Genomic DNA, 26,693 nt, shown 5'->3' on the forward strand with positions numbered 1-26,693 from the left:
ACTCTAAAATAATATAAGAGAAAGATAAAGAAGGAAAACAAAACAAAACCTATTAATTTTCCCAACCACCTGTTTATGGACTAACCAGAAAAAATTTTACCACCTCTGCCCAGTCCCTTCCATGACCTCCCAGACTTCACTCACCACCTGTGCTGATTGTTGTTAAATACTTTTCTCTCCTTCCTCTCCCCTCCAGTGTTTATGGAAGAGAATTTACACTGTTGACTAGGGATGCAATCTGTGAGCTCTGGAGTCAGGTTCCCTAGGTTCAAATTTTGGTCCTAGCTATGAGATTTTAGGCAACGTACCTAACTTTTCTAATTCTCAGTTTTCTTATCTATGAAATGAAGGTAATGACAATCCATTTGTATTCATACATGTACAAGTGGAAGCACATTTATACTTCTCATAGAGGTTTGGTAGGGATAAATGACATAAGGATGTAAAAGACAGCATAGTACATGCTCGATAAGAACAAGTCCCTGGTATTCAATTATTTATATAATTCATTCTGGGAAACGTAATAAACAAGCTTGTCTTTTTCCTCTTTCAGTTAAAAAATGTGTACTTACTGAGGAAAAGGAAGATAAAACATTATCTTATATTATGATGAAATAATGCCAAATCTGCAAATAAATGCAGATGTTTTCAAACATCTCGTACACTGAGTACTAATATTTTTGCAGGTTTTCTTTGCACTGGGCATGTTCTCTTTGTGTGTGTGTGTGTGTGTGTGTGTGTGTAGGAAGCCAATGCATCTGTATTCACTAGTCCTTTCTATGAGCTATATGTACATCATCGAATTCTACATACATTTTTTTTTTTTTTTTTTGGTCTTTTGTCTTTTTTCCGTGTCCGGCAACGGATCGCAACCCTCAGTGTTGCCCCCGTACCGGGCCGGGGACCGGCAACGGGATTGCAAGCCTCGGCGTTGCTCCCGCGCCTCGCTCAGCCAGCGAGCGGGAACCGGTCTGTATGTGGGATCCGAACCCTCGGGCGGGAGCGCCGCCACGCTTCCCAAGCGGCGCACCATCCAGTGCGCCACCGGGCCGGCCCCTACATACATTATTTTTAACCCTCATTTAACCATCCAGACAGATAAAATTTATTAGTCCCATTTTACACTTTAGAAAACTAAAGCCCAGGTGGTAGCATAACTCATCTAAGTTCAGACAGCTAGTAAGCATTGCAGACATACAATTGAAACCCAGGTCTTGTTCCCTCAGAGTTAGTACTGTTTTCCCACTATTACATATATTTTAGGAATCTAATACTAGTGGCCTAAGGAGAAGACTGATTCATAAGTTCACTGATAGAGAATCAGCATTGTCAGTACTAAATGATTTTTGTGTCCAAACTTAACTCTTTTTACTGATAGCATATGTCATTTTCACAAATAAAAACATTTTCATGAGTTAGAATTTTTACTCACATATATAATAGTGCACATTTATACAAATTATAAAAATACATAATTATACCCAGTATAAGGTAAGGATCTTGCATATGCTAATATATATTTATCCTTCATAATATACCTCTGATCAGAACCATACTGGTGAAGCTGGTGATTGTAAGGGATATGTTTGGGCATAAGAGACCCTGTCATACCATCTTGATTTGGTTTGGTGGTTCTATGAAAAATGGAGAAAGATTAAGTCCTTCAGAAAAACCTTTGTGGCAAGGAAAGTAACACCATATTTAACATGGTTCTTGATGGAAAAATATTTCCCATTGTTCAGACAAATGTAAAAGGTTAGGGAAATGCAATCACAGCAGTTGATTCTGAATGTTGACCTCAGAACTTATGCTCTGAAGGAATGTTGATGACTCTGATGATGTGTTGGCTAATCTGGATACCATTAAAAGCTCCATTTGACAAGCACAATGATGAACTGCACCTTTCCCCTCAAGCAACATGTGTTTGGGTGATAGACAGCTCTGTTAAGTTGGGGATTTATTTATTTTCCAAGAACAAACTTTTTTTAAATTTTGTGTTGCAAACCCATGAAGCTGCCTAAAACTTAGACAACTTACTGCTGATAAAGGGAAGCTTCACCTGAGCTTGGGCCTTGAGGGGTGGCAGGAGGGTACAAAGTGTAATGACACATCTGGTCCTCCAAAAGACAAATTTTCTGTTTGGATTCTAGGACTTCTGATTCCATTGAATGAATCATGTTATGCCTCAAAAACAGGCTTTATTATCTACCTAATTTTGTTGTATAAATAAAGTTCAATGAATAAAATGGGAACAAATAATTCTAACCCCAACTTAAATGTTCATTGTTGGATATTGTTTTTTCCTTGACTTATTAACAAACAACTCTCTTGCCATCCTTTATTTTAAATATTTCATGCATGGCAAAACAAAAAGAATATATTTGACAGTTAAATAGATATTTTCAAAATCAGGTGAATACTCTTTCTCGTTGCTTTTGTTGCTTCCTTAGAGTCTTGGAAATACTGAGTTTATTTAATATTTTGCAATAAAGTAGTATGTTCTTCTCCAAAAAAGTAGTGAGACTGCTTTGTCAGAAAGGAGGAAAGCCTTCTATATTATAATTTATAACAATGAAAGAATGGGCCCTATGGGAACAAAACTAATTGAATTACTTCAAATTTCAACAGTGCCTTTGATTTAGTTCTTAAACTCTTTTGCTTTCAAGAGTATAATTTAAAATGTAAATGCACTTGGAGATATAAACTTTAAACTTACATCAGTTAATATTAATTATCATTTAAGACCTTAGCAGGAATTAGTGGGCAATTATTAGAGATAAATTGAAATACATTTCATGCCAAATCAGAAAGCCTGGCTATGAACACGTTCTTCAAGATTTGCTGCTTACCTGGTTTTGACCTCTCTGGACTCAGAAGCTTGATTTAAAAAAAGAGGGACCATCCTTGGTAGAAAATATCTACAATAGTATCTTAAAGTGTTCTTAAATTTGAGATTGTATGATCACGATACATGGTTCATCAAGAACTATTAGCTCATATTATAAAAGGAACTCTAAGCACATTAATATTACTTAGGGTCTCAGCAGGAAATAGGTGGCATCCTCAAAAAAGTAATTCAAGATAATGTAATGCAGGGAATAAAGGCAGGCTTAAGGGAACTGACAGATGATAATGAAGCACTTAAAGATTAAGAGCAGGGGGCCGGCCCGGTGGCGCACTGCGCTAGTGCACCGCTTGGGAAGCGCGGCGGCGCTCCCGCCGAGGGTTCGGATCCCACATACAGACCGGTTCCCACTCACTGGCTGAGCGAGGCGCGGGGGCAACGCCGAGGGTTGCGATCCCGTTGCCGGTCCCGGTCCGGTACGGGGGCGACACTGAGGGTTGCGATCCGTTGCAGGACACGGAAAAAGACAAAAAAAAAGATTAAGAGCAGGAAGCTACTATTACCCTTAGGCCTGAAGATGCCAGGAGGTAGAGTGTGTAATTGGGACATAAGAGTAAAGGCAGTGGTGGAGGGGCAGACTGACAGGACCTCTGACTCTAGACTGAACAGAGCCATTGCAGAACCATGGCCCAGCAGGTCCAGCAGGGAGAACATACACCCTGCCTTCTCGTTCCCCTTGCTCTTTGATCTCTTACTGGTGCTTCTTGTTGACCAAATCCAAATGGGAGTCAGAGTGCTAGGGACTAGCCAGTGTGGTATCTAGAAGCTATTTCTTCCTCTCCCAACACAGAGGAAGGTGGGGAATGGACCTGGAAGGGCAGATGGAGAATAACCAACACAACATTTTGCCATAATCTTAATTACACAGGAGGATATCAATCTCTAGTTATTCCTCACCGAGGAGCTGATAGGAACACTCTGCCATTATTCTGCTCCTCCAAGTTTCTCTTCTTCCAGAGTCTAAAGTTCTCTTCCAGGTTTTTGGGTTTTTTTTGCAAAGTAATCTCTTTTTTCTTTCTTTTTTACTCAAGTTTGCTTCGTACCTATATCTCCTTATTACGTTCAAAATGTTCCACCTGGGCCGGCCCGGTGGTGCACTGCTACAGTGCGCCGCTTGGGAGTGCGGCGGCGCTCCCACCGAGGGTTCGGATCCCACATACAGACCGGTTCCCGCTCACTGGCTGAGCGAGGTGCGGGCGCAACACCGAGGGTTGCAATCCCGTTGCCGGTCCCGGTCCAGTACGGGCGCGACACTGAGGGTTGCGATCCGTTGCCGGTCCCGGTCCAGTACGGGCGCGACACTGAGGGTTGCGATCCGTTGCCGGTCACGAAAAAAGACAAAAAGGAAAAAACAAAAAATGTTCCACCCGTCTTGGCAATAGGAGGGGCTTTTAATATTTATTTTAGTGGGAGAAGTCACTTTCTGACTGGGGTGAAACTTCACAATATAGAATAATTATTTTAAATGTATAATCAAATATCTAACATCTTTTCACATTTTTCTCTATCCTTTATTTCTCTTATTTTGGTTCCTTTATATTAATTTATTTTCCATTTTTTTCTGTTTATTTACAATGCTATGAATTAAATGTTGACATCGTGATACATAATAAATTGTGTGTGTGTATTGGGGGGTGCTGGTGAGAAGTGTTTAAGATGGTCCTATAGATTAACAGGTAAGTTAAAAATCAGAGCAGATTTTACAGTTTGCAGATTGATTTATCTCTATTTCTCAGAGATGGTGACATGCTTTGTACAATTTATATGATTCTAATTATGCCTCCTTTTCTTCTCCACTCAGATTCGAAGCCAGAGCAAGGCCTCTGGGTCTGGGCTTTGTGAAGGGGATGAAGTGGTCTCAATCAATGGCAACCCTTGTGCAGACCTCACCTACCCAGAAGTCATCAAGCTCATGGAAAGCATAACAGACTCTCTCCAAATGTTCATCAAAAGGTATCACACATCTGCTGGAATATATATTTTCTCTTGAAGCTAGATGGGATGATTATAGCTTCTTCTACATATGTAACTTGTCATGGGGAAATTGGATACTTTGTAGAAGGTCAGTATAGTTAAAGAGAAAAACCACAGTGTTTGAAAACTAGGCAATTCTATTCAACTGAACTTTCTGGTTAATTAAGAATTAACTTTAAAAAGTTTTTTTTTCAAGCACTTTGTTGAAAATCTTAGGCATTTTAGACTTCTTCCTTAGAAAGCTCAGTATGTTGAGCATAATTTAATATTTCTTTGACAGGCCAAGCTATTGTGATGGATCAGTCACTCAATTATAATTCCCATAATCACAGACGAATTTAAAATGTTTAAGTGTTAACAATTACACTGTACAAAAAAAAAAAAACAATTACACTGTACAATTTTTCATGGAAGGAGGATGCCTAGGAAAAGGAAAAACACAACAACAAAAAACTTAAAAGCAGCCCCAGTTCTGCTTGTCAGGACCTCCAGTAAAGCCAATATTTGAGCATGTATAAAAGCAGATGATTAGAATAAAGTTTATCAACACAAGTCATTTGTGAATTCAGTCTCTTCAAACAACACCATCTCTCCCTAATTGTTTAAAAATACAAAAGAAAACTTTGAACATAGAACAGAAGAAAACAACAGTGAAGGTAATAGCAAAAAACTGTAACATCAATAATTTTACAGTGTACAAATCACAGTACAATGCATACTGATTTGGCTACTGAAACCCTGACCATTGCATTATGTGACAAATCCAGAAAGGAAGGCTCTGGCTTCCTAGAGAACAGCCTTCAGGAAGATGTCACAGGACATCTCAAAAAGAATCTCAGAGCCCTCCATGTTTTGCCTTAACTGCAAAAATACTACAGACAGTAATACCCCTCTGTTAGTCATTTAGTACGATTCCATTTTTCTATAAAAATGAACTCACTATGCCCCAAATCTTGTGACAATAAAGGAAATCTAGCATTATTCCTACAATCTTCCATCTAAATACTTACTAATCAAGCCCAGTGTTTAAGGCCTTAGTGTCCCACTTATTTATAAAGCTGCCATTTGCTTTTAAAAGACACCTGACAGGAATATTGCCAAGTGTGGTCACAGAGTTTGCCATTATTGTGTGTAAATCTGTGAGGTATTTGAAGATCTCCATCTTTGTAAACGTTTAATCACATCCAAAATGGGGAAAAAAAAAAAAAAACTTTTCTCATTTATCCCTTTTTAGTGTCTTTATTGATTTTATGAGGCCAATTTCTTTGTAATACATTTGTTGTCTGGTCCATCCCCTACTAGTCTTGTTTTGATTATAATAGCTATCATTGGGAAAATCCTTAGTGGTTTAAAGCTGAGTCTTTGGCACATATTTACTTTCAGAAATAAATGGACTAGTTCTCTGCTGCTTTTCGTAACTGAAATCATGGTTTATTATTATATTCTCTTAAATATTTTGACTTTTTCCAAAATAATTAATTGATGGGATTCAAAATGGAATCCCAAATTAAAATCAATCCAAAGGCAATCCTCCTGATCATGATTATCATCGTCATTACCACCACCACATTGGATACATCTGAACATTATTTCCTACAAGGAAATATTTCTCTTACTCGTATCACTCGCTTCTATCTAGCACTAGCAGACTAGTGTTTTACTTTTCATGGACTATTGCCCAGAGATAACTGCAAAAAACTATTTTTTAAAAAACTCCTTTAACATTAAGTTTTCATTATCTTAAATTTTGTTAAAATAAGAGATAAAAATAAATAATTATATAATTATGGCATATAAGTTGTGGAATGAAATACCTGTATAGACTGAAGGGAAATGAATGTTTTAAGGTACAAAGTTTTAATTTCTCTCTCTCTCATGCTTTTGTGATTTTTATTCATTTATATACATGTTACTTCAGCTACGAATAAATGTTAACATTTATCTGGACTGCTTGCCTGTATTCCAGTCTGTAAGGCTGGGATGAAAGGAAACTACTCTCTTCTCAGCTTCATAACTGATTGCTAAAATAATTCAAAGTGATTTAATCTACTTCCATCTCAGAGCCTTCCTAAATTAACACTCTCTGACCTTTTGGTACCCTAAAATTCAGTTTAATAGAGTATATTCATCATTTCCTATATAAGAATAATCTAATTTGCTGTCACCATGTTTTTAAAATACTATATTATAATGTTTTTTAAAGACTATTTTACCAGGAAGCTTTTCAGATTACTTACATAGAGAAAGCTTCATTTGGTTTGATTGTTAGTTTGTTTTTGCTTTGCTTAGTTTGGTTTTGCTGCATGTTGTCAAAAGCAAAGTAGGAGTAAATATTTTGAACATTGGTCTGAAATTCTGCTACCACAAATTCTGAGGTAAATCTCTCTGAGTAGAACAGAAGTAGGAGCTCACCCCCTTCAATTGATGATCCCCACATTAGTCAGGGTGCACACTGAGGGAGCAGGAAAGGGGCGGAGATGGCTACTGCTGCTGCTTAAAAAAACACACTAATGTAAGAAATGAAGGCATCTCCTCCAGCTGTTGTGTGAATGACGCTTCTCTTCTAAAAGCATTTCAGGTTTAAATTAGAGCTTTAAAAAGAAGTTGTTCACTCCTAAACTGGCATAGCTTCTCACAAATTCCTTATTTGCAAAACCAACTAGATCAAAATTAAAGTCAAAATCAAAGGACTATGGTGAACAGCTCCGGGCTCCTTAGCTGAGAGATAAAGGAACAGTTTGACTTCAAAGATCCTAAAAGGAAAATGTTGCAAGAGACAGGTTCAAATAGAAGAAGGGAAGACATCTCAGATTATAAATACCCCATGACTTAATGATTCATTGCAGCATGGAAAGGATTTCTCTTTACACAAGAGTACTGGGCTGGGGTCCACTTATTACAAAACACATGCTCACTGGGACTTAAAAAACAGCTTCTATTTCATTCCTTTCAAGAAAGCACAGCCTCTAGAAGGATCCCTTGAATTATCTATAAATTAAGATTGATCTGAAGTTGCTGGACATGTTTATGTGACTAAAATGTGTAGAACAAAACTCAGTCAATAGATGTTGAAATACTTTATCACATTATAGCAAATACAGTTATTTGGAAAAACCCAAATAATTACAGATAGAAGGTGGCCATGTAGCTACAACCTGTGCTTTTTAAGCATAAAAGCTGAATTTAGGATGGATTTAGGTTTCATAATCATTTTTAAGTATTTTTGTTGTGCTTCAACATTTAAAGAAAACTATTATTTAAAGAAGAGCCTTTTAAATAATAGTATAAACATGTTGCCAATTTCTGTTTTCAAATATGTTGCAGCTGACATTTAGGAGGAAATATTTTGACTGTATCATGTATTAGACATCATAAAAGTGTCAGGAAATTCTTTGGCAGCTGTAACACACTCTGATTTAACTGTCTGGAATTATTTTTCTATGTGTAGACCATCCAGTGAAATAAGTGAAGCTTTGATCTCTGAAACTGAAAACGAAAACCATGAGCAGCATCTCACACATGAGGGGTACGTGGAAAGTACCACCCTGCAGATTCGGCCAGCCACCAAGACCCAGTACAGAGAGTTCTTCATCGCCCCACTCACGAGTGGAGTTCCCCTAGCCGAGGACCAAAGAAGTGGTCCCAGTTGTTCAGAGGGTGTAAAAGAAGAAACAGGCCTGAGCTACCAAAGGGCCCCTCAAATGCCTGACTCCCAGAAAGAACGCTTGGCAGAACAGGTCATCTTAAGGGAGAAGGCAGAAGTGGGACGGCCAGGCCCTGTGGTTGAGCTACAGCTGTCCCTCTCACAGGAGAGACACAAGAGCACTAGTGGCCCTGTAGTGGCTCTCCTAGGAGCTGAAAAATCTAAGTCTCCTGGCCCAGATTCTAACTTACAACATGATGGGATTGTCTACCTAAATTCAGTCCCTACTAGCGAGAAAGCAGACCCTTCTCTGAGGTCCAGCAAGACAATCCAGATCTCCAGTGGCCGAGAGCTGAGAGTGATCCAGGGAAGTGAAGCAGGAGACACGGGGCTGCCCCGGGTGGAAGTGATCCTCGACTGCTCTGACAGGCAGAAGACAGAAGGGTGCAGGCTTCAGGCAGGAAAGGGGTGTGTGGATTCTCCAGTGGAAGGAGGGCAGTCAGAAGCACCTCCTTCTCTGGTTTCCTTTGCCGTCTCATCAGAAGGCACAGAGCAGGGAGAAGATCCACGCTCGGAAAAGGATCACAGCAGACCTCACAAGCACAGAGCACGGCACGCACGTAAGTCCTGCTCTGGTCAGTGCCTGGGCTGTCAGAAGGGGCCTGGGGGGTTAGGACATTTTGCTGCTGCTTAGCCTGCGTGATTTTTTTTTTTTTTTAATTTTGTTATGTCTCTCATCGGCTTTTGAAAAAAGAATCTGATTAATGCAGAAAATAACAAATGTGGAATTGTGGAGAATACCAATTTCTGAATGGGAAGCAATAAATTTGAACTTTACAGTAAATTTAAGTGTTTTTTTCATGAACTTCTGATTATCCCGAAAAGCATAGGAAATGTTAAAGAAAATAATACTGTCCATGTGCCTTTTTTATTTGTTTCGGAATATTATATTTCATGTTAAAATGGCATAAAAGAATTTTGGAAGTCATGTGGACTCCAAACTTCAGTGTCAAAAATTGTTGAGTCTGCTGCTGAGAGGTATCTTTAAAATACATGCTCTACCACTGATATTAAAAGCAGATCCTAGTTCTGAAAAAAATCATTGTGCAGCTTGATGATGCTTGCAGAAGTGAGTTTGACAGACAAGGACATGTGTAATACTGAGCAGTTACATGATCCTCTCCATTTTGTAAATCTTCACTAGACTGCATAGTGTTTCATCTACCTTCTAGACACAGAGCCAGTCTCCAGAGCCATGTGGAGCCACTTAAATATCCCCAAATATAAAATATACTTAAATTGAAGTCTTTTTATGGCATTTTGTTTTACCCAGGGGAATAGGAACAGAAAGAAGAATAAAGATAAGACTTACAGTTAGGTATTATGATTTTTGTTGTTTTCTTTTATGTGTATACATTTTTTACAAATTTTGGAATTTTACTTGACGATGTAAAGGCTGACTGGCAAAGGCACTTGAATGTATGAATGATATACAACAGCAATGAACTTGGTTATTCAAAGCAGTGTATTAAGTCTTCTAAACTATTGTTATTCCTTTCAAAGCATATTTTTAGCATAACCATTTGTAGCTTTGTTGGCAAGTGTTATTAATCATTCCTTACACTCTAAGCATCTGTATGCCATCTTTACATTTATAGCATGTTAAACAAAAGTATTAAAACAGCATTCACATGCTTTACATGTTGGCAGTGAAGTTGACAACTGCACAACAGTGATTGTCAACTTAGTAATAAGTTGTATAACACTAGTCAAAAAAAGAAATTACATTTAGTAATTAAATAAGTGTGGTAATAAAACCACACTTCTAACTATTTTCTCTGTATAACATTTCATCCCTGGTGAGTATCTGTAACTTTGTAATAAAATTATTTCCTCTGATTATATTTTATTTTTTAAAAATTAACTGTTAAGTCTGATTCTTTTTCAGTAACAAAAAGAACTAATTTTCAATCATAAAATATTATAATTTTTCTGAAATGTTCATTTAACTATTTTGAGGAATTAAAAGTTTATTTGTGAATCATACTTATTATCATTAAAAACATGATTATAATTAACTGATGCTATAAATTAATTTGCCACCAATTGATTTTTGATAACAAAAATAATAAAAGAAAAATTTTAAATATAAACTTTTGCAATTTTATAGATGTCAAACTCTTGTTTTACATTATTTAATATCCACATCAGTTTTAATATACAGTTAAAAGGGTCACAAGTCATATCATTTTTAAACTTCTTCAAGATTTACACTTATTCTTGCTGCAATCAAAGTAGTATTATATTTCCAAAATAGCAACATATTTACAAATTTGTCTGGACAACTTTGAAGAGAGAGTTTCATACAGGCAACTCTTGATCTAGTATCATGTATCTCAATGATCTAGTAGTCTGAATTATAATTAATTATTGATTCAGTACCTTCAATTATTAATTCAGTGTTTTAAATTTGTATTAATTCAGTAGTTGTGAATGGAAAGATTTGGGGTTGTTGTCATACTTTGAAACAAAGAAAAAAAAGAAAAAGAAGAAGAAAATCAAAGTATCTAAATTTATATTAAAACATTTAGAAAATTTTAAAATTCTTCTTGGGACACCTCTCTCCCTCTTTAAGACACTTGGAAACTGTTTTATATTGGCACTTTAATTTTTAAATATGAAAGTACAAGGTATGCCGTATCTTGTTTTTCAGAAAATACGTCCTTAAATTATGTCCTTTTAAATTTTAATTATGGCCTATTAACTGGCATTTACTAGCCAGTTTTTATTGTTAAAATGTAAGGATCCATAGAGAAACAAGTGTATGAAGAATATATTCCAATCAGAGTAAAATGTATTCACATGAACAAATGGAACAGGGCATTGCATAGTGTTAAATATATTATGTATTACTATAGACATATACATTTTAAAAGAAATAAGAGAAATGAGTTAGAGTTCTTCAAAATTCAGTACCAAATTGTAAGAATTTTTTAAATATTTATTTTCCCCCAGGGGAGTCAGTCAGTTTTGGGGTTGCTGTGGAGTCTTTCTCGAACTCATCAACTCAATATAATTTTTGTATTTTCCCTAGGGCTCAGGAGGAGCGAAAGCCTATCAGAAAAGCAGGTGAAAGAAGCAAAATCTAAATGCAAAAGCATTGCCCTTCTTCTGACAGATGCGCCCAACCCCAACTCCAAGGGGGTGTTGATGTTTAAGAAGCGACGTCGGAGGGCCAGGAAATACACCCTAGTCAGTTACGGTACTGGAGAGCTTGAGAGAGAGGCAGAGGAGGAGGAAGACGGTGACAAAGAGGACACGTGTGAAGTTGCATTTCTTGGCACGAGTGAATCAGAGGTGGATGAAGAGTTATTGTCTGACATTGACAACGACACACAAGTTGTGAACTTTGATTGGGATTCAGGACTGGTGGACATTGAAAAGAAATTGAACAGAGAGGACAAGATGGAATTGTTGCCAGACACCACAGGCAAGGGAGCCCTCATGTTTGCCAAGAGGAGGGAGAGAATGGATCAGATCACAGCCCAAAAAGAAGAGGAGAGAGTGGGTGGAATGCCAGGCAGAGAACCAGATGCTGCCCAGACAGATGGCCTGAGAACCATGACTTCTTACCAAAGGAAGGAAGAAGAATCGGTGAGACTGCAAAGCTCTGTGAGCAAAAGCTACATTGAGGTGAGCCATGGTCTTGGCCATGTACCCCAACAGAATGGCTTCAGTGGGGTGTCTGAGACAGCAGAGGCCCAGAGGATGATCCCTATGAATAGAACGGCCAAACCCTTCCCAGGGTCTGTGAACCAGCCAGCAACCCCCTTTTCCCCAACCCGAAACGTGACAAGTCCCATCGCTGACTTTCCTGCTCCTCCACCTTATTCTGCAGTCACTCCTCCACCTGAAGCCTTCTCCAGAGGCATATCAAGTCCGATCACTGGCCCAGCACAGCCTCCTCCATGGCCGCAGCCTGCCCCCTGGTCCCAGCCAGCCTTTTACGATACATCTGAGCGCATAGCTTCCCGGGATGAGAGGATCTCAGTGCCAGCAAAAAGAACAGGGATATTGCAGGAGGCCAAAAGGAGAAGTACAACAAAACCCATGTTTACTTTCAAAGAGCCCAAAGTAAGTCCAAATCCTGAACTCTTGTCACTTCTTCAAAATTCAGAAGGCAAACGGGGCACTGGAGCTGGAGGTGATTCTGGACCTGAAGAAGACTACCTCAGCTTAGGAGCAGAGGCTTGCAATTTCATGCAAAGCTCCTCTGCTAAACAAAAGACCCCACCTCCTGTTGCTCCAAAACCTGCAGTCAAGTCCTCATCCTCCCAACCAGTAACTCCAGTTTCTCCAGTGTGGTCTCCAGGAGTGGCTCCAACCCAACCTCCTGCCTTCCCCACCTCAAACCCATCACAAGGCACCGTTGTTTCCTCCATCAAATTAGCCCAGCCTTCTTACCGTCCTTCCCGGCCGGCGAGTGCTCTGAACCTGGCTGGTCCCTTCAAAGGACCACAAGCAGCTGTAGCCAGTCAGAATTACACACCTAAGCCAACAGCTCCCACACCAACAGTAAATGCTGCTCACACTGGTGGAATGAGACCATCCAACGAGCTTCCAGGAATGAGTGGGAAGGGAGCCCAGCTCTTCGCTAAGAGGCAGTCGAGAATGGAGAAGTATGTGGTAGATTCAGACACAGTGCAGGCCCATGCTGCTCGAGCTCAGTCTCCCACCCCATCTCTGCCAGCCAGTTGGAAGTACTCCTCCAATGTCCGAGCACCTCCTCCTCTGGCTTACAATCCGATCCACTCCCCCTCCTACCCACTGGCTGCTGTCAAGTCTCAGCCATCAGCCCCACAGGCCTCCAGAATGAGCAAGAAAAAGGGCAAGAAGCCCCTCAATGCTTTGGATGTCATGAAGCACCAACCATATCAGCTCAATGCATCCTTGTTTACTTTCCAGCCTCCAGATGCAAAGGATGGACTCCTGCAAAAGTCATCAGTCAAGGTCAATGTACCCCCAGCCATGAAGCAAGCTCTCCCTCCCCGGCCAGTGAATGCTGGCTCACCCACAAATGTGCAGGCTTCATCGGTGTACTCAGTACCAGCCTATACCTCTCAGCCTTCCTTCTTTGCAGAGGTCACCTCACCAGTCAGTGCATCCGCTGTGCCTGTGGGTGTTCCAACTTCTCCAAAGCAAGAATCAGCCTCAACATCTTATTTTGTGGCGCCGAGGCCGAAGTTCTCAGCCAAGAAAAGTGGTGTCACGATTCAGGTGTGGAAACCATCTGTTGTGGAAGAGTAATCTTGTAGCTGAAGCTGAGTGTCCACTTTGCTTGAGATGAATCGTTTGCAGTGTTACTTGAGTTCCCAAGAATGCCTAGCAAGTCCTCAATTTACTTAATTTCAGATATGTCACCTCCCAATCTGGGTCCAAGGAGCGTAATATTTTTAATGAGTCAAAAATCCAACTCAGATTGACTTAAAACATTTATCTTCTTTGCACACTTAAAATATATGGGAGGACCCCAAATAGACATATGCCATTATATTAAATAAGCAGGATACTTAGGATTTATGATTTAGCCACAAGAAAGACAGTGATCAGTGTTAGTAAACATTAGGATACAGCCTTTATGTAACATAACAGCTGTGTTCCTATGGTCAAAAAGTTCAAATGTAGTGAAAATGTAACATATTGACTGAGATTTCCCTTTTACAGAGTGCTTTATCTACTACTAGTGTTAAGAGAATAAGAAATCTACCAAGGACAGGGATCAGCTCTGGTCTGTCAACATCAGCCACCTGTTTGATACTGCAGAAAAGGTCCTCTGAGCATTGTTGGAATGTACATAGTTTAGTAAGAGGCGGGTAAGAAAGAGGGTTTCAATAATTACTGAGCACTTATATATAAGGTTATTTGCCAGATGTTTTTACACATATTAACTCATTTCAGAAGACTTATTTAAAGTAAATGGGATAGGGCAAGAAGGATATTGATCCTTAGAGATTGATCCATCCTCCCTCCCCAGTTACTTAAGGAACTAAGTATTTCTCCAATTGCTTATGAAAGCATACGTTTGTTTTCCACGGTGGAGGCAAGCAGCAGAGTACAGTGTAATGAAGCAACTTAAAAGGCAGGATGCCCAAAAGGTGTACATGACTATTATTTTACCTTGGGAAACCACAAGATTGGGACCTGAAGGGGTACTGACTCCAGGGGCTGTTTGTGAAGCTTGAGGAACCCCGTGCATGTGGAGACTACAGGGTGAGAACACACAATTATTAGCATCGTATTTGGGTGCCCTCACAGATTTTTTTCTTGAGTTTGTTTTGCTTTTTGACAACTGCTTCTCCCACTTGCTATTCTATTCTCACACCTTCACTTTATCATTCATATTTGATGGACCAGGATAATTCAGCAAGGTTACCTGCCAAGTTAGGTTGGTCACACACCATGTCGTCATCCAGCTGGCTATGAGGTTAGTAATGTTACTGAGAGTAAACCTGAAGACCTTTCTCATATCTATTTGAAGTCTGTCTGACCAACCATGGAAAATATTCAACATGAATTAATGTAGAGAACTATAAAGCATTTACGACAGCTTCAAGGAAAACCATGTACTCTATGTAGGAAATATGTTTAGAGACTTCTCATAAAAATTTGCCTGATTTGAGGGTACATAATACCATTTTAATCCACTGAAAATACCTTATTCCTGTTCTTTTTCTGCTGTCACTGTCAATCTGTTATATTTTTCACTATCCTATTAAAATATTACTTTCTTCATCTGTTCAATGTTTGTATTTTTAAAAGATCTTCCTTGTATGAGCTATTCTGACCCAAGTCGTTTCTGTGATATTTCTCTCATATCTCTCCCATAATATCTGAATTTCCTTTTTGTGAACATATCCATTTCTCCATACATTGTAAAACTTCAAGCTTCAGGTATTTCTAAAACATAATACACAAAGAGGAGAATTAAGTCAGCTACAGAACAATGGGGCTGATTCTTCTGCTTTTTCTCTGGAAAATCTCCCATTGCTTTTGGTGGCAGTTTAACTAGAGGTTACAACCACAGGATGTGGCTTGATCTCTTACTTGCCTTTTTGGGAAATCAATTAGGAAGATTAATACAAGATAAAGGAAAAAGCAGTCTATCTATTATGCAACACAGTTGTTTGTGTTACCTTTTTCCTACAAAGGAATCCTGTTGAATGCTGTGCATGTTACATTTTTTCTAATAGAACAACCAAAAAAGTCTTCATAAGGTGAAGCAGGGAAAGATATCGTTTTTATAGCTTTGTTTAACATAGCATTTGAAGGACGTCATGAATTAGAGGAAAGACATGAACACACAGGTAGTCAACTTGAGATCATTGGTTCAAAAGTATCCTAGGATGGGTGATACCCAGAAGTATTCCCAGTTGTCCAGTGGTTTGCGGTATGTAGGAATGAGAGGTGTTTTCAGTCCATTTCCTGTTGGACAAGTGGCAATCTTAGCAGAACCACTATTTGGAGAAGATGACTTAATATACAACTAACATGACTATATCTTCTAGTCATCCTGGGACTGTTTGAGGTTCCCAAAAAGCTTCTAAGGGACTTGTCAGGCATGCAGTCAAGGCATCTACAACCTCAACCAGGAAATGGTAGTTATAAGTCTCATCTTGGACAGTCTTAAAAGAAGGGCGGAAATTTCCCAAAACAATAACCACAACAGAGAGTCTGACCTCGCTCTGAGGGATATGGGAAGGCAGAAGAAATAAGCCAGTTCCCTGTTGAAAGAGGGATTTCCTTTCCTTCTTCTTCACCACCAAGGAGCTGTATGTTGGGGCAATGGAAGTGATGTCGATGTGGCAGGTGGGAGGGGTAGAACTCACAACATCAGCTTTCCTTCCACTGGGCACCCTTTGCAATCTGAGAGTTGATAGTTTTGTTGTGGTGGCAGTTGTTTGATTGGGTGATTGCCTGGCTCTGGAGTTTGGGGAGGCACTTTTTGTTTCATTTTTAGCATCTTACCTCTTCTCTTGTCATTTGTTAGCTTAATTTCTAGGCAGAGCACCCACAAAGTCCATTTTCATTGTCAGCATGATAGCAATGATCATTTACTGAGTTTCTATGTTAAGTGCCTTATGTACATTATCCCAAGGAATCAACTGCATCTAAACTAAGAAGTCACTGACTAACACAGTCACTGACCTACTGCAGGACCGTAAACAAATTTCTCTTTCCACGAGTTTACCCTTAGTGTCTCTTGACAGGAATGCTGTGCTGTAGTGAGTCTGTACAACACTTGAGATCTAGGAGGAAGAAAGATGCTCTGTAAATATAAGCACAGCATATTCCCATCAGTCTTATTAAAGGAGGGCAGATTGAGTCACAGAACTGGTAAGATTGGGAATCTAAGTGTGCACTTTAATCTTAGAATATTTGCAGTTTTATTTCTAATATATCAATAATAGATATTCTGTTTTGAGAGAGGAAAAACACAGTTTCTGCATTTGGGCTATTCATTGGTAATGTAAAGCATATATCTTTAGGAATTTGTTTTATAAGACACAATTGGGTTGTCATTCTAGAGCATGTAAAACTTTGCACTTCAAAATATATCTAGTATGATTGTTAATGATAATGTGTATCAAGCCTTTGCATCAACTATCTCATTTAATTTTCACAAAAAGTACCTCATTTTAACTATAGAAAAACCAATCCAAGTCACACACAGTTTTTAAAGATAAGCCAAGAGTTATTTATTCTAGATAGTGCTGACTTCTTTCAAGAAGTAGGCATTATAGTACAGCTGAGTATTATCTCACAGCCTAAATTCTAGCCTGGCAGTAAGAGTCACACAGGAGATGTCAAAAACAAGTGATGTATATTTAAGGGGGGTGGACCAACATATGTGGGACCATTTTCCCATTTGTAGTCACTATGTTAAAGAACTTTGAAGGTCATTTTGCTGCTGGGAGGCATGTCAAACATTCTGACTATGTGGCTCCTTCACAGTAAAGCCTCTTAAGGGTAGAAGACACATGGCTGTTAGTATATAAATGTGGATTTAATCTTTCAAATAAATGCTCCTTGCTGTGTATCATTTCATTGTGTTATAAATTAGTGAGCCTGCAAGCACCCATATTCTAAGGGTGAGTTCCCAAAATCAGTTGCTATTTCACAAGTCACTACCAATCTGGCAGAAAGGGTATTTGAAGTCATGGTCATCAGAAAGAAGTGATTGTTTTCTGAAAAGCTAAATGCTTAAAATGTTTCCAGAACATTCCAATCCTCCTAAAATCAGGGTCATTGAGTTTGTTTTAAAAATTTTTGTAAGTTCGTGAGAAAAATATGTAAACTCTATGAACCAATATTATATTCCCCAAACACTGACCCTCGCTGGTCTTATGTCCCCATATCATTGGACCCTGAGGGACACAAAGTCTCATGTAACACTTCTATGCTGCTGAGTTAGTCAACAAGTATTCTGGGAATAAGTAGAATTGAATTCTTCTCTAGATTTCCCACCAGGGTTGATCTAGGGCCATAAAGCAGGCTAGTAAATTCCCACATGTCCCAAATACTGGGCAAAATTGCTCTAGGAGGCCAGTCTCTGTTTATTCCTCTACAGTTAAGAAAAAAAAAGTACAAAAATGACAAGGCATCCTATAAACATCAGGCCAATCAAAACCTGTCTTTTGGGGGAGCCCTCAAATCAGAACTTTCCTTGATATTATCAAGTACAGGCAGTTTCTTAAATTTTTTTAAAAATTTATGTTCTATAGTATGTATATTTGAACACTAAACTACCATTTGGCACTTGGAAATCACAGAACTACTTAGAGGCAATTGAGTGAAGAGAAATTTAGTTAAAAAAATATCAAATCCTATCAGACATTTCTCGGACTCTTGATTTTATCAAAGATTTTCCAGCTAATAAGGTACATCTCAGGTGTAAGGAAAATTAGACTTCTAAAGGGTCCTACAGTTTTAAATAAGCTTTTGTTATACTGATACATATAATCTTTTCAAATTTTCATTTTTTGGCTCTAAATGTAAGGCTCTTCATGTTTACCCCTGTTAATCTCGTTCTTGACATGTTTACCTAAACTGTGTGCTTTACGACTGGTGAAATATAAATTTGTCCCCAGTCAAAATATCACAAGGGCTACTTTCCAGCCTACTCTCTTTCCTCTAGCTGATAATGAGAATACTCAATAAAATGGCATTCAAAGTTACCATGGAGAAATACTGCTTTCACAGTATCCTGAGCTCCTTGATAACTATTAATGGTTTGTTCATGAAAAAAATTTTTAAAAAACCAAAGGATTATAATTGGCCCTGAGTTGAAAATAAATGCATATTCTAGGAATAAGCAGAAAAATATTCTTCTTGGAAGTAAATAACAAAAAGAACAATGTTTTGTTCTGTTTTTTTCTTCAGGATATATTTTAAAAGTCAGGGAATCTTTGATACCTTTGTTTGGTGGAATAATCTGTTTTCAAGGTCACCCAACATGCATCTTTCATAGATTATTAGTTTTAATCAGAAGTCCTTATGAGATAAGTACCATCATTATCCCCATTTTATAGATTATAGATGGAATTCTGGGGCACAAAGAGGCTGAATAACTTGCTCATGGTCACACAGTGTTAAATAATGGAACCTGGATCAGTCTGCAACCTGCATTCTTGAACGATTATATTGTGATTTCATTTATTCCTCAGAATTACCCTGAAAAGAAAGGTATCATTCCCATTCCACAGACAAGATATCTGAAACTCAGAGAGGCTAAACAACTTGTCCACAGTCTCTAAGCTTATAAGCAGTGGGTTAGGGTTAGACTTAGACATTTGTCTCACGTCCAAGCCTGAGTTCTCCCTACAATACAACATGGTTTCCACAGTCTCATTAGACCCTGGAATTCCCCTCACCAAGACCAGTTAATTGGGTATTCACCAAACTGATTCACTGGGAGTCTGCTCTGCATATGCTTTACAAATGACTTTGACCAAATTGAGTGACATTAGGAAGGACCCCACTTTCCTAAGATTGCTCATAAAATCACACGCTATGACAGCATGTTGGAAGTGAAACCAATCTCTGAGAAAGAAGCATCTGTTTTATAAGTAAAAAAGATGGCTTTGCCAGTGATTTTGTGTGAGTTCCAAAAATTCTTTCATTTTCTTATTTCAGGATGAGTAGGTGATATTCATGGACTGAGAATAGGGAGGAATGTGATTTTAAAAAGTATAGCAAAGTAAAAGGAAGCATTCCCCTTGGCTTTATGCCATTCTGACTAAGAGTAACTCAGGGAACTTTCTTCTTAAGTAATGAATCAGCACCCACCTTGGCTTGCTACTAAACCAATAATAACTTGAGGCATTTCAGCAAGAATAATTCTAAATGGAATAATGCTGAGGGAATCACAAGTTTTCAGTGTTTCAAACTACTCTAAATGTAGTTACCACTGGAAATGTGGAGAGTGGTGTCTCTCCTGGTGGAACTAGCCGTTGTCCTGGCTGTGGATGAGGCAGCAAACCCTTCCTGTTGCAGACAACCCTCAATGGAGGATTTCTCAGCAGTTATTTCTGTCAAAGAATTCCCAGCAAGGTCATTTTTTCATCTTATTTTTTTCCAGTAGTTTGTTTGTTTGTTTTTCCTTAAGCTGTCTCATTGATTATTTTTAAAGCATCTCCTGAGGAATTTGTGTAATGAATTCTTAACATGGGTTTTGAACATTCCCATCAATAACTTCAATGGGGGAAGATGTGGGCTTCTAGGTTAATTGTAAAAACTCATTATATTTGCAGAGTTTCATCACCTTAACTTAAAATCATAAAGCCACTAATAAGATAAAAATTATAAGGGTTTACTCTGTGCTAGGTGCCACTCTAAGTTCTTCAGAAGTGTTAAATTTTTTAGACATCACAAATGATTGAAGTATGAGGTAGATATTATTTTCATCCCACTTTAAGATGAGAAAATTGAGGTTAAAAAAAACTTGTGTCTAAATAGGTAGGGTGCTCAAGACCCAACAGTCAAGCTCCACAGCCGTCTTCTGATCACAAGCTACACTACCTTCCCTTGATCGCAAGATGACTCAGGCCACAGATGAAAGGAATTGCTCATCAGAGGTGATAAGTCTTACATGTCTCAGAAATAACTCAAAAAGTTACGTTAACCCATCTAAAGCAAAGTAAGAAATACTGAAAAAATCTTCACACAGTTTGGTAGCTCCAGAGATTGTCTCTTATAAACAGGGTGCATGGAGTGAGGTTGGGGGGCAGGGCTGTAGTTTTTATTTCAATTGGCCTATTTGCTTATAACTTGATAAATAGTAGGGGGAAACTCAACATTTTGCTGGTGTCTATTGAAATGAACACCCATGATGCGCTAGAGCAGATGCCTCAGACACCCACCACTTCCAGCCAACTGGCATTATTACCAGAGCTGTGCTAATCTACACTAGGCAAATTAAGAAAATAGAGAATAGTGATGAAGAGAAAATCCTCAAATTTTAGTAACAGTAATGGAGAAAACAATGTTTCCCCAAATTTTAAATTAAAAAAAAGACATGATTTGATTTAAGAGAAGCAAAAGGTAACCATTTCTTAAATGAATTTCACATATGATTAGGCGAGGTAATGTGTGTATACACGGAGCACACACATGTACATTTTATGGTGGTTAAGAGTGGTGAGCTCTGAGGCCAAATTGCCCGCATGTGAATCCCAGGTCTGCCTCTTGCTACTTGGGAGACTTCAGCAAATGATTCAGCCACTCTGTGCCTTAGGACCTCTCCCATGAGATGGAGACAATGACAGGCGTAGCTCACAAGCTGCCGTGAAGATTACGTGAATCAATATGCATTCATTATGTGTATAGAACAGTGCCTGGCACACAGAAAGTATTCAACACGTTAGCTATTAATATTATTGTAAAGGGCTCTCAATAAACAACAGCTACTATTTCAAAAATTTCTAAGGAGGAAAACACACAACCATGAAACAAGTTCTTTTGTGTTCTCTGCTAAAATGAATCCCAGTTTAAGGAACCTATCACAACTAAAATAGAAAAAGTAGAAGCACCATCTGTATAAATCTCTTATTAACATAAGAAATCTATTCCCTGGGCCGGCCCGGTGGCGCACTGCTGCAGTGCGCCGCTTGGGAGCGCGGTGGCGCTCCCGCCGAGGGTTCGGATCCCACATACAGACTGGTTCCCACTCACTGGCTGAGCGAGGTGCGGGCGCAGCGCCGAGGGTTGCGATCCCGTTGCCGGTCCCGGTCCGGTACGGGCGCGACACTGAGGGTTGCGGTCCGTTGCCGGACACGATAAAAGACAAAAAGGAAAAAAAAAAAGAGTGTCATCCTTTTACATTTTTGCAAATCTAATAGCTGGCTGAATAGATTTCAACAGGATTCTCATATCTGCTTCTCCATGCAGCCTGTTTAGATATGTTGTTTGATTGAAGTATATGAAGGAAGTCCAACCTCCCACAGATATGTAGTCGGAAAAGGGAGGCATATTTTAATAGCCTTTTCAAATAATTGTAGTATTTTTCTTTGATATTACATCAAAACTTGACAAGTGGAAGTTTCTTAAAGGATAGTTGCAAAGTGGAATCTGAAACCATATCAATGAATTAAAATCCATTGACACTTACGATGGATCTTTTTTACCCTTGAGTGATTTTGAAAAATCTTGCATTGGTCATTTAGAAAATCGGTATCTATTCCCCGGAGTCTTTAATTGAGAGACCTTTGTTTCTTCTCTATTTTTTCCTTCTTATTGAAGATTTATATGTTAATATTACTCTGCATTCAGCCTGTTTGTCAGTTTTGTTTTTGCTTTGTGTTCATCAATTTTACTAGCATTGTTTTAGTGGTATTCAAAGATGAGGCCAGGATTCAATATTCTTTAAAAATAAACCTAACATCAGCTTTGGGATTTTACTATAAGGTACTGTTTTTCAAAGTACCGATATTAAATAGAAGACATGTGGTGCACTTGTCGATATAAAGACAATTCTTATGGAGAAATACTTGTAAATTAAACAGATTCTCAAAATAAGATAGTTGGTATCCTGAGTAAGGTTCTAGGAGGATAGTTGAAGCTTAAATACGCCTATGACACAGAAAGTGAAACAGTTGGCAATGCTATCCTTGAGACTACCCCACCTCAGACCTGCAACAGTTGGGCTCTGACAGAACCCGGCTGGCCTAGGAGGGTGCAGCTCACAGCTGTCCTTATCCCTCCTCTTCAACACTGTCCCAGGACAAAGAGTCAACAACCTGGCCTTTTTAGAGTAATTGATCCCCTTGCCTGAGAAGCATGATCACTTTCCAAAAACAGAAAGAGTGAAACCTTGGCTGAACAGAGCAAACTCCCAGCTCACAGGGCAAGTGATGAAAAACAGTTCTCAGAAGCTGAGTGACTGATGTAGGGAGGAACCTAATATTCCAGCTGCCTTTCAAACCTAGGGAATTTTTGTGGGTTTACTTCTAAAATCTTTCTGAGTCAGAAGCAGAAGTCAGGACTGATCTTGAAGAGGTCAAAAAAAAAAGCTGAGATTCTGAAAATTTTATCTGAATCCAAAATAGCTTTTGTTTCAAATAAATCGATTTAGTGTAGTTTTTCTTTTGTGCCATTTAATTACATTTTAAAAAAAGATAAAACAAAACTAGGTCTCTTTCTCACGTTGCATATCCCTTAGTTCTTTTTTCTTCTAGCATATCTCAGACTGATAAAGAAATGTTCACAAAACCATCTTCTAGTGCTAAGAATCACTAAGGAATTTAGTGGACTAATGTAAATAAAGTGCTAATTTTAAGTATCATACCAATCCTTCCATAGTTAGGTTTTTGCCTTTTTTCTTTTAAAAATTTAACGATACATATTTTGGGGGACAGTATGTTGTTTCAACACATGCATTTATTGTACAGTGATTCACTTAGGGTAGGTAGCATATCCATTCCTTGAATTCTGTTGTTTTTTGATTTTTGTTTTTTTAAATCACACTTGGAGTCTGGATGGTGGTCTGGTCCACTGGACCATTTGTTAATGTTTATAATTCTTCATGTAATCTAATATGGCCTACCTAGATTTTGAATTCTACGTTATGAAGTACCCACTAAAATGTCACAACTCATTGTACGTGGTATTATTGAAATGAAGAGCCAAGCAAAATACATCAGTTAGAACTTCTGATTTTTATTTTAATTTTACACTTCAATTCACCAATGAATATAATTTCCTTTATATACAGTGCTTTAGTTTGAGCAAACTATTGCCTTCACAGTGTTCTAATACAGTTTTCCAACTTTTTTTCCAGGGGAAAATTAAGATTCTTCTGGCCCCATCTTAGAGATTCTGATTTACTAGGTCTAGGTAGGGCCCAGGCATTTGTTTTTGTAACATACACCCCAGGTAATTCTGATGCTAATAAGCTGTGAACCACACTGAAAAACCCTTTTCTAAGACACAAAACACTTGTCAACTTTATTCTTTAAAACCCATAAATAGTTTTCCTGTTCATCCAGTCAGGGACAGCCAGGCTTGTAAACTGCACCTGCTGTCACGGGCAGTGCCTTGTCTGCAGTGGAGTTCAGGCACTGACGCACTACTTGTGCCGACTTTATTTCTAACGTCCAGGAGATGGCAGCAAGCCCTCTTCCCACTCAGAATTTGCTTTGCAGGCAGCCATTCTAAAGTTTGTTACATTATAATTTGCTTTGAATATTCTTTTAAAAATAGAATAAAGAGAGCCTTGAGATGTGATCTTATCTGACCCTCTGCTTCTGATCAAGGATGAGCATAAATATTTCTAGAAATGAAATGATACAATGCTATCATGTAGAATAGGGATAATTGGGAGTTCCTTAGCTGGTTTTTTTTTTTTTTTCTTATCTCTGGGGAAAGGGATTGTATGTATGACTTCCCTTGGCTGTAGGCCTTACAGTCTATCTCCAATCAAAAATGTTCTTACTAACAACTAACTTAAATCTCTCTGGCAGTAATCAAAACATACTTATTTTGGGATCTAGGCTAAAGGAGAATTTTGAAGCACTTTGAATGCTAATTAGCTTTTTAAAATGAAAATAAGTATGGTTGTAAAATTTTCAAAAATAAAAGGAAGTTCATGCACTCTGTGTATCACAGGGAAAGGTCCCAATATTTTTGTTTAACCTTAACATTAATATGAGCAAATAGTGTAGAGGATTGAGCAAATGTAAAATCAGTCAGAAGCTGCTTAAATATTAGAAGAGTGTACAGAACAAGGAACAGGTAGGCCCACTCAGTAGCAGCTTTCATCCCCACAAGCACATTGTTTTCAAACTTTGACCCACTAAAGTTTATTTCTAAAACAAAAAGGATGGTGACATGTCTGGAAGTTCTGTAATATGAGCTATGTGTTTGTACATTTACCAGAGGAAGGAGAAAAAACTAAGAGAGCTGAATATTTGTGCACGAAGAAGTAAAGCTATAGCCAAGGTCACTATGCATGTGTGATAACAGGTCATCCATGAATCACGACCTACTAATTATATTTTTTTAAAGGAACTTACCTGCATTAGACTTACCAATACTGCAATACGATTAAGATTAATCATAGGATGAAACTGGGGATAACAACTATTAACTGCTGAAGCTGCACACCACTTTCAGAGAGTGTCTAATGATATCTAAGACATAGATCAAACCATGAACTTTTTGACTGATATCAGTTGGGAATCTTTTTACAAATACATAAGCTCTGGACATTTCTTTTTCCATCCTTCACCAGCATTGTTTTTTAATGAATAATTGCATTAAGAGCTTCAGACATACGTATTACTGGAGGATGTCTCTCTTCTCTCACTCTCAAATGTATATTTATGAAGGCCTAGCCACTTTGGTACCTCCAGAAGAAGTCATCTTTTATCTTAGGCTAAGAAGGCCGATATAGCATTTGTAGTTAATTCAGAAGATTTTTGTAAATTTGTCAATGCATTTGCATGAATCAATAGTTAAAGTGAAAGAATTGTTTAGCAATTGGAATAGTCAAAAAATAATTCATATCAAAATGAAGACAAACTTAGAGATGGGGAGAAATTGGGGGAATAATACAGAATGAGATCCTTTTAAAAAATGTGTGGCCTACATAGCAAAATTTGCTATAGTATTAATATGCAGTGTTATATCTAGATATATATACCTTTTGGTTTTGTGGGTGCATTAAGAAAGTATTACCAATAGAAAACAGCTGTAATAAAAGCTAGTGCCCATGGCAAAATTAATTATTTGGTCTCTAATTTTAGAAGTTTAATAAGCAGACCAGCCTTCTAATACCTCACAAGACATTGCCTTGAACCATTAGTGACAGACTACAGATATATCTCGGATTAGTGTTTTCGGTGAATTAAATGCTACTTATTTTGAAGAAATGCGAACACTTCTGATAAAAGATGTTTCCAAGTTTCCCATTTATATTTGAAAAACCCATGATCATGATATTGTTTTATACTCTACTTTAGTTCATTTTTCCCCCTTAGTGGTCATTTATCTATTCCAGCAAAACAATCATTCATTTGAAAACCCCAACTACTTTATGGTATTCCTGTGTCTCTAAAATGAAATGATATACATGAAATTATTGTGTAAATTCCCTCAAACAAGAAAGATATCATTAAATAAAACTTACCAGTTGGACCAAAGAGATATGGTAAGAGAATTAAGCATGACTTTTTCTTCTCTGTGCATAAGGAAACAAGTTGTTGATGCCTTCTTGATGAAGAATTGGATTTATTATTCCTAATTTTAAACGTCACTCTGGGAAACATAAATAGAATTTGGCAGTAAATCTTAAATTTCTCAAAAAACAGTGGATTAAGCCATTTCCCCAGAGCCCAAGATATGAATCAAAGGATTCGTTTAATAAGCTTAGGAACTTGATGGACAGAAAAACAATTACAAACATCAACTAAGACATTTTCCTCATACTTTGCTCTCCTTACCTTTGAGAAATGATTTTGTCATGTGTTGTGTAGCTGTTGATGTGTCTTCATCATTACCATTAACCAGCTTTTATTTGTCAGGTTTTTTAACCTTCTAGCTAGCAGTGGTAACAAAACACACCAGTGGAAAGTTTTGAGAATGCTATTATGCAAAAGCCAAATTAAGGTTGTTAAA

At 38.1% G+C, this 26,693-nt stretch overlaps 1 protein-coding gene across 1 annotated transcript in view; it reads left to right on the forward strand.

Moving 5' to 3' along the window:
• The window catches only part of SYNPO2 (synaptopodin 2), a 163,878-nt gene that overhangs the window by 122,345 nt on the left and 14,840 nt on the right, over nucleotides 1-26,693 (forward strand). The window contains exons 2-4 of the mRNA XM_008592134.1: nucleotides 4,707-4,858; nucleotides 8,328-9,142; nucleotides 11,617-13,799. Coding sequence (XP_008590356.1) covers nucleotides 4,707-4,858; nucleotides 8,328-9,142; nucleotides 11,617-13,799 — 3,150 coding nt within the window. The remainder of the gene's footprint in view (nucleotides 1-4,706; nucleotides 4,859-8,327; nucleotides 9,143-11,616; nucleotides 13,800-26,693) is intronic.

This window comes from Galeopterus variegatus, unplaced genomic scaffold, assembly GCF_000696425.1.
Source record: "Galeopterus variegatus unplaced genomic scaffold, G_variegatus-3.0.2 Scaffold152, whole genome shotgun sequence".
NCBI lineage: Eukaryota > Metazoa > Chordata > Mammalia > Dermoptera > Cynocephalidae > Galeopterus > Galeopterus variegatus.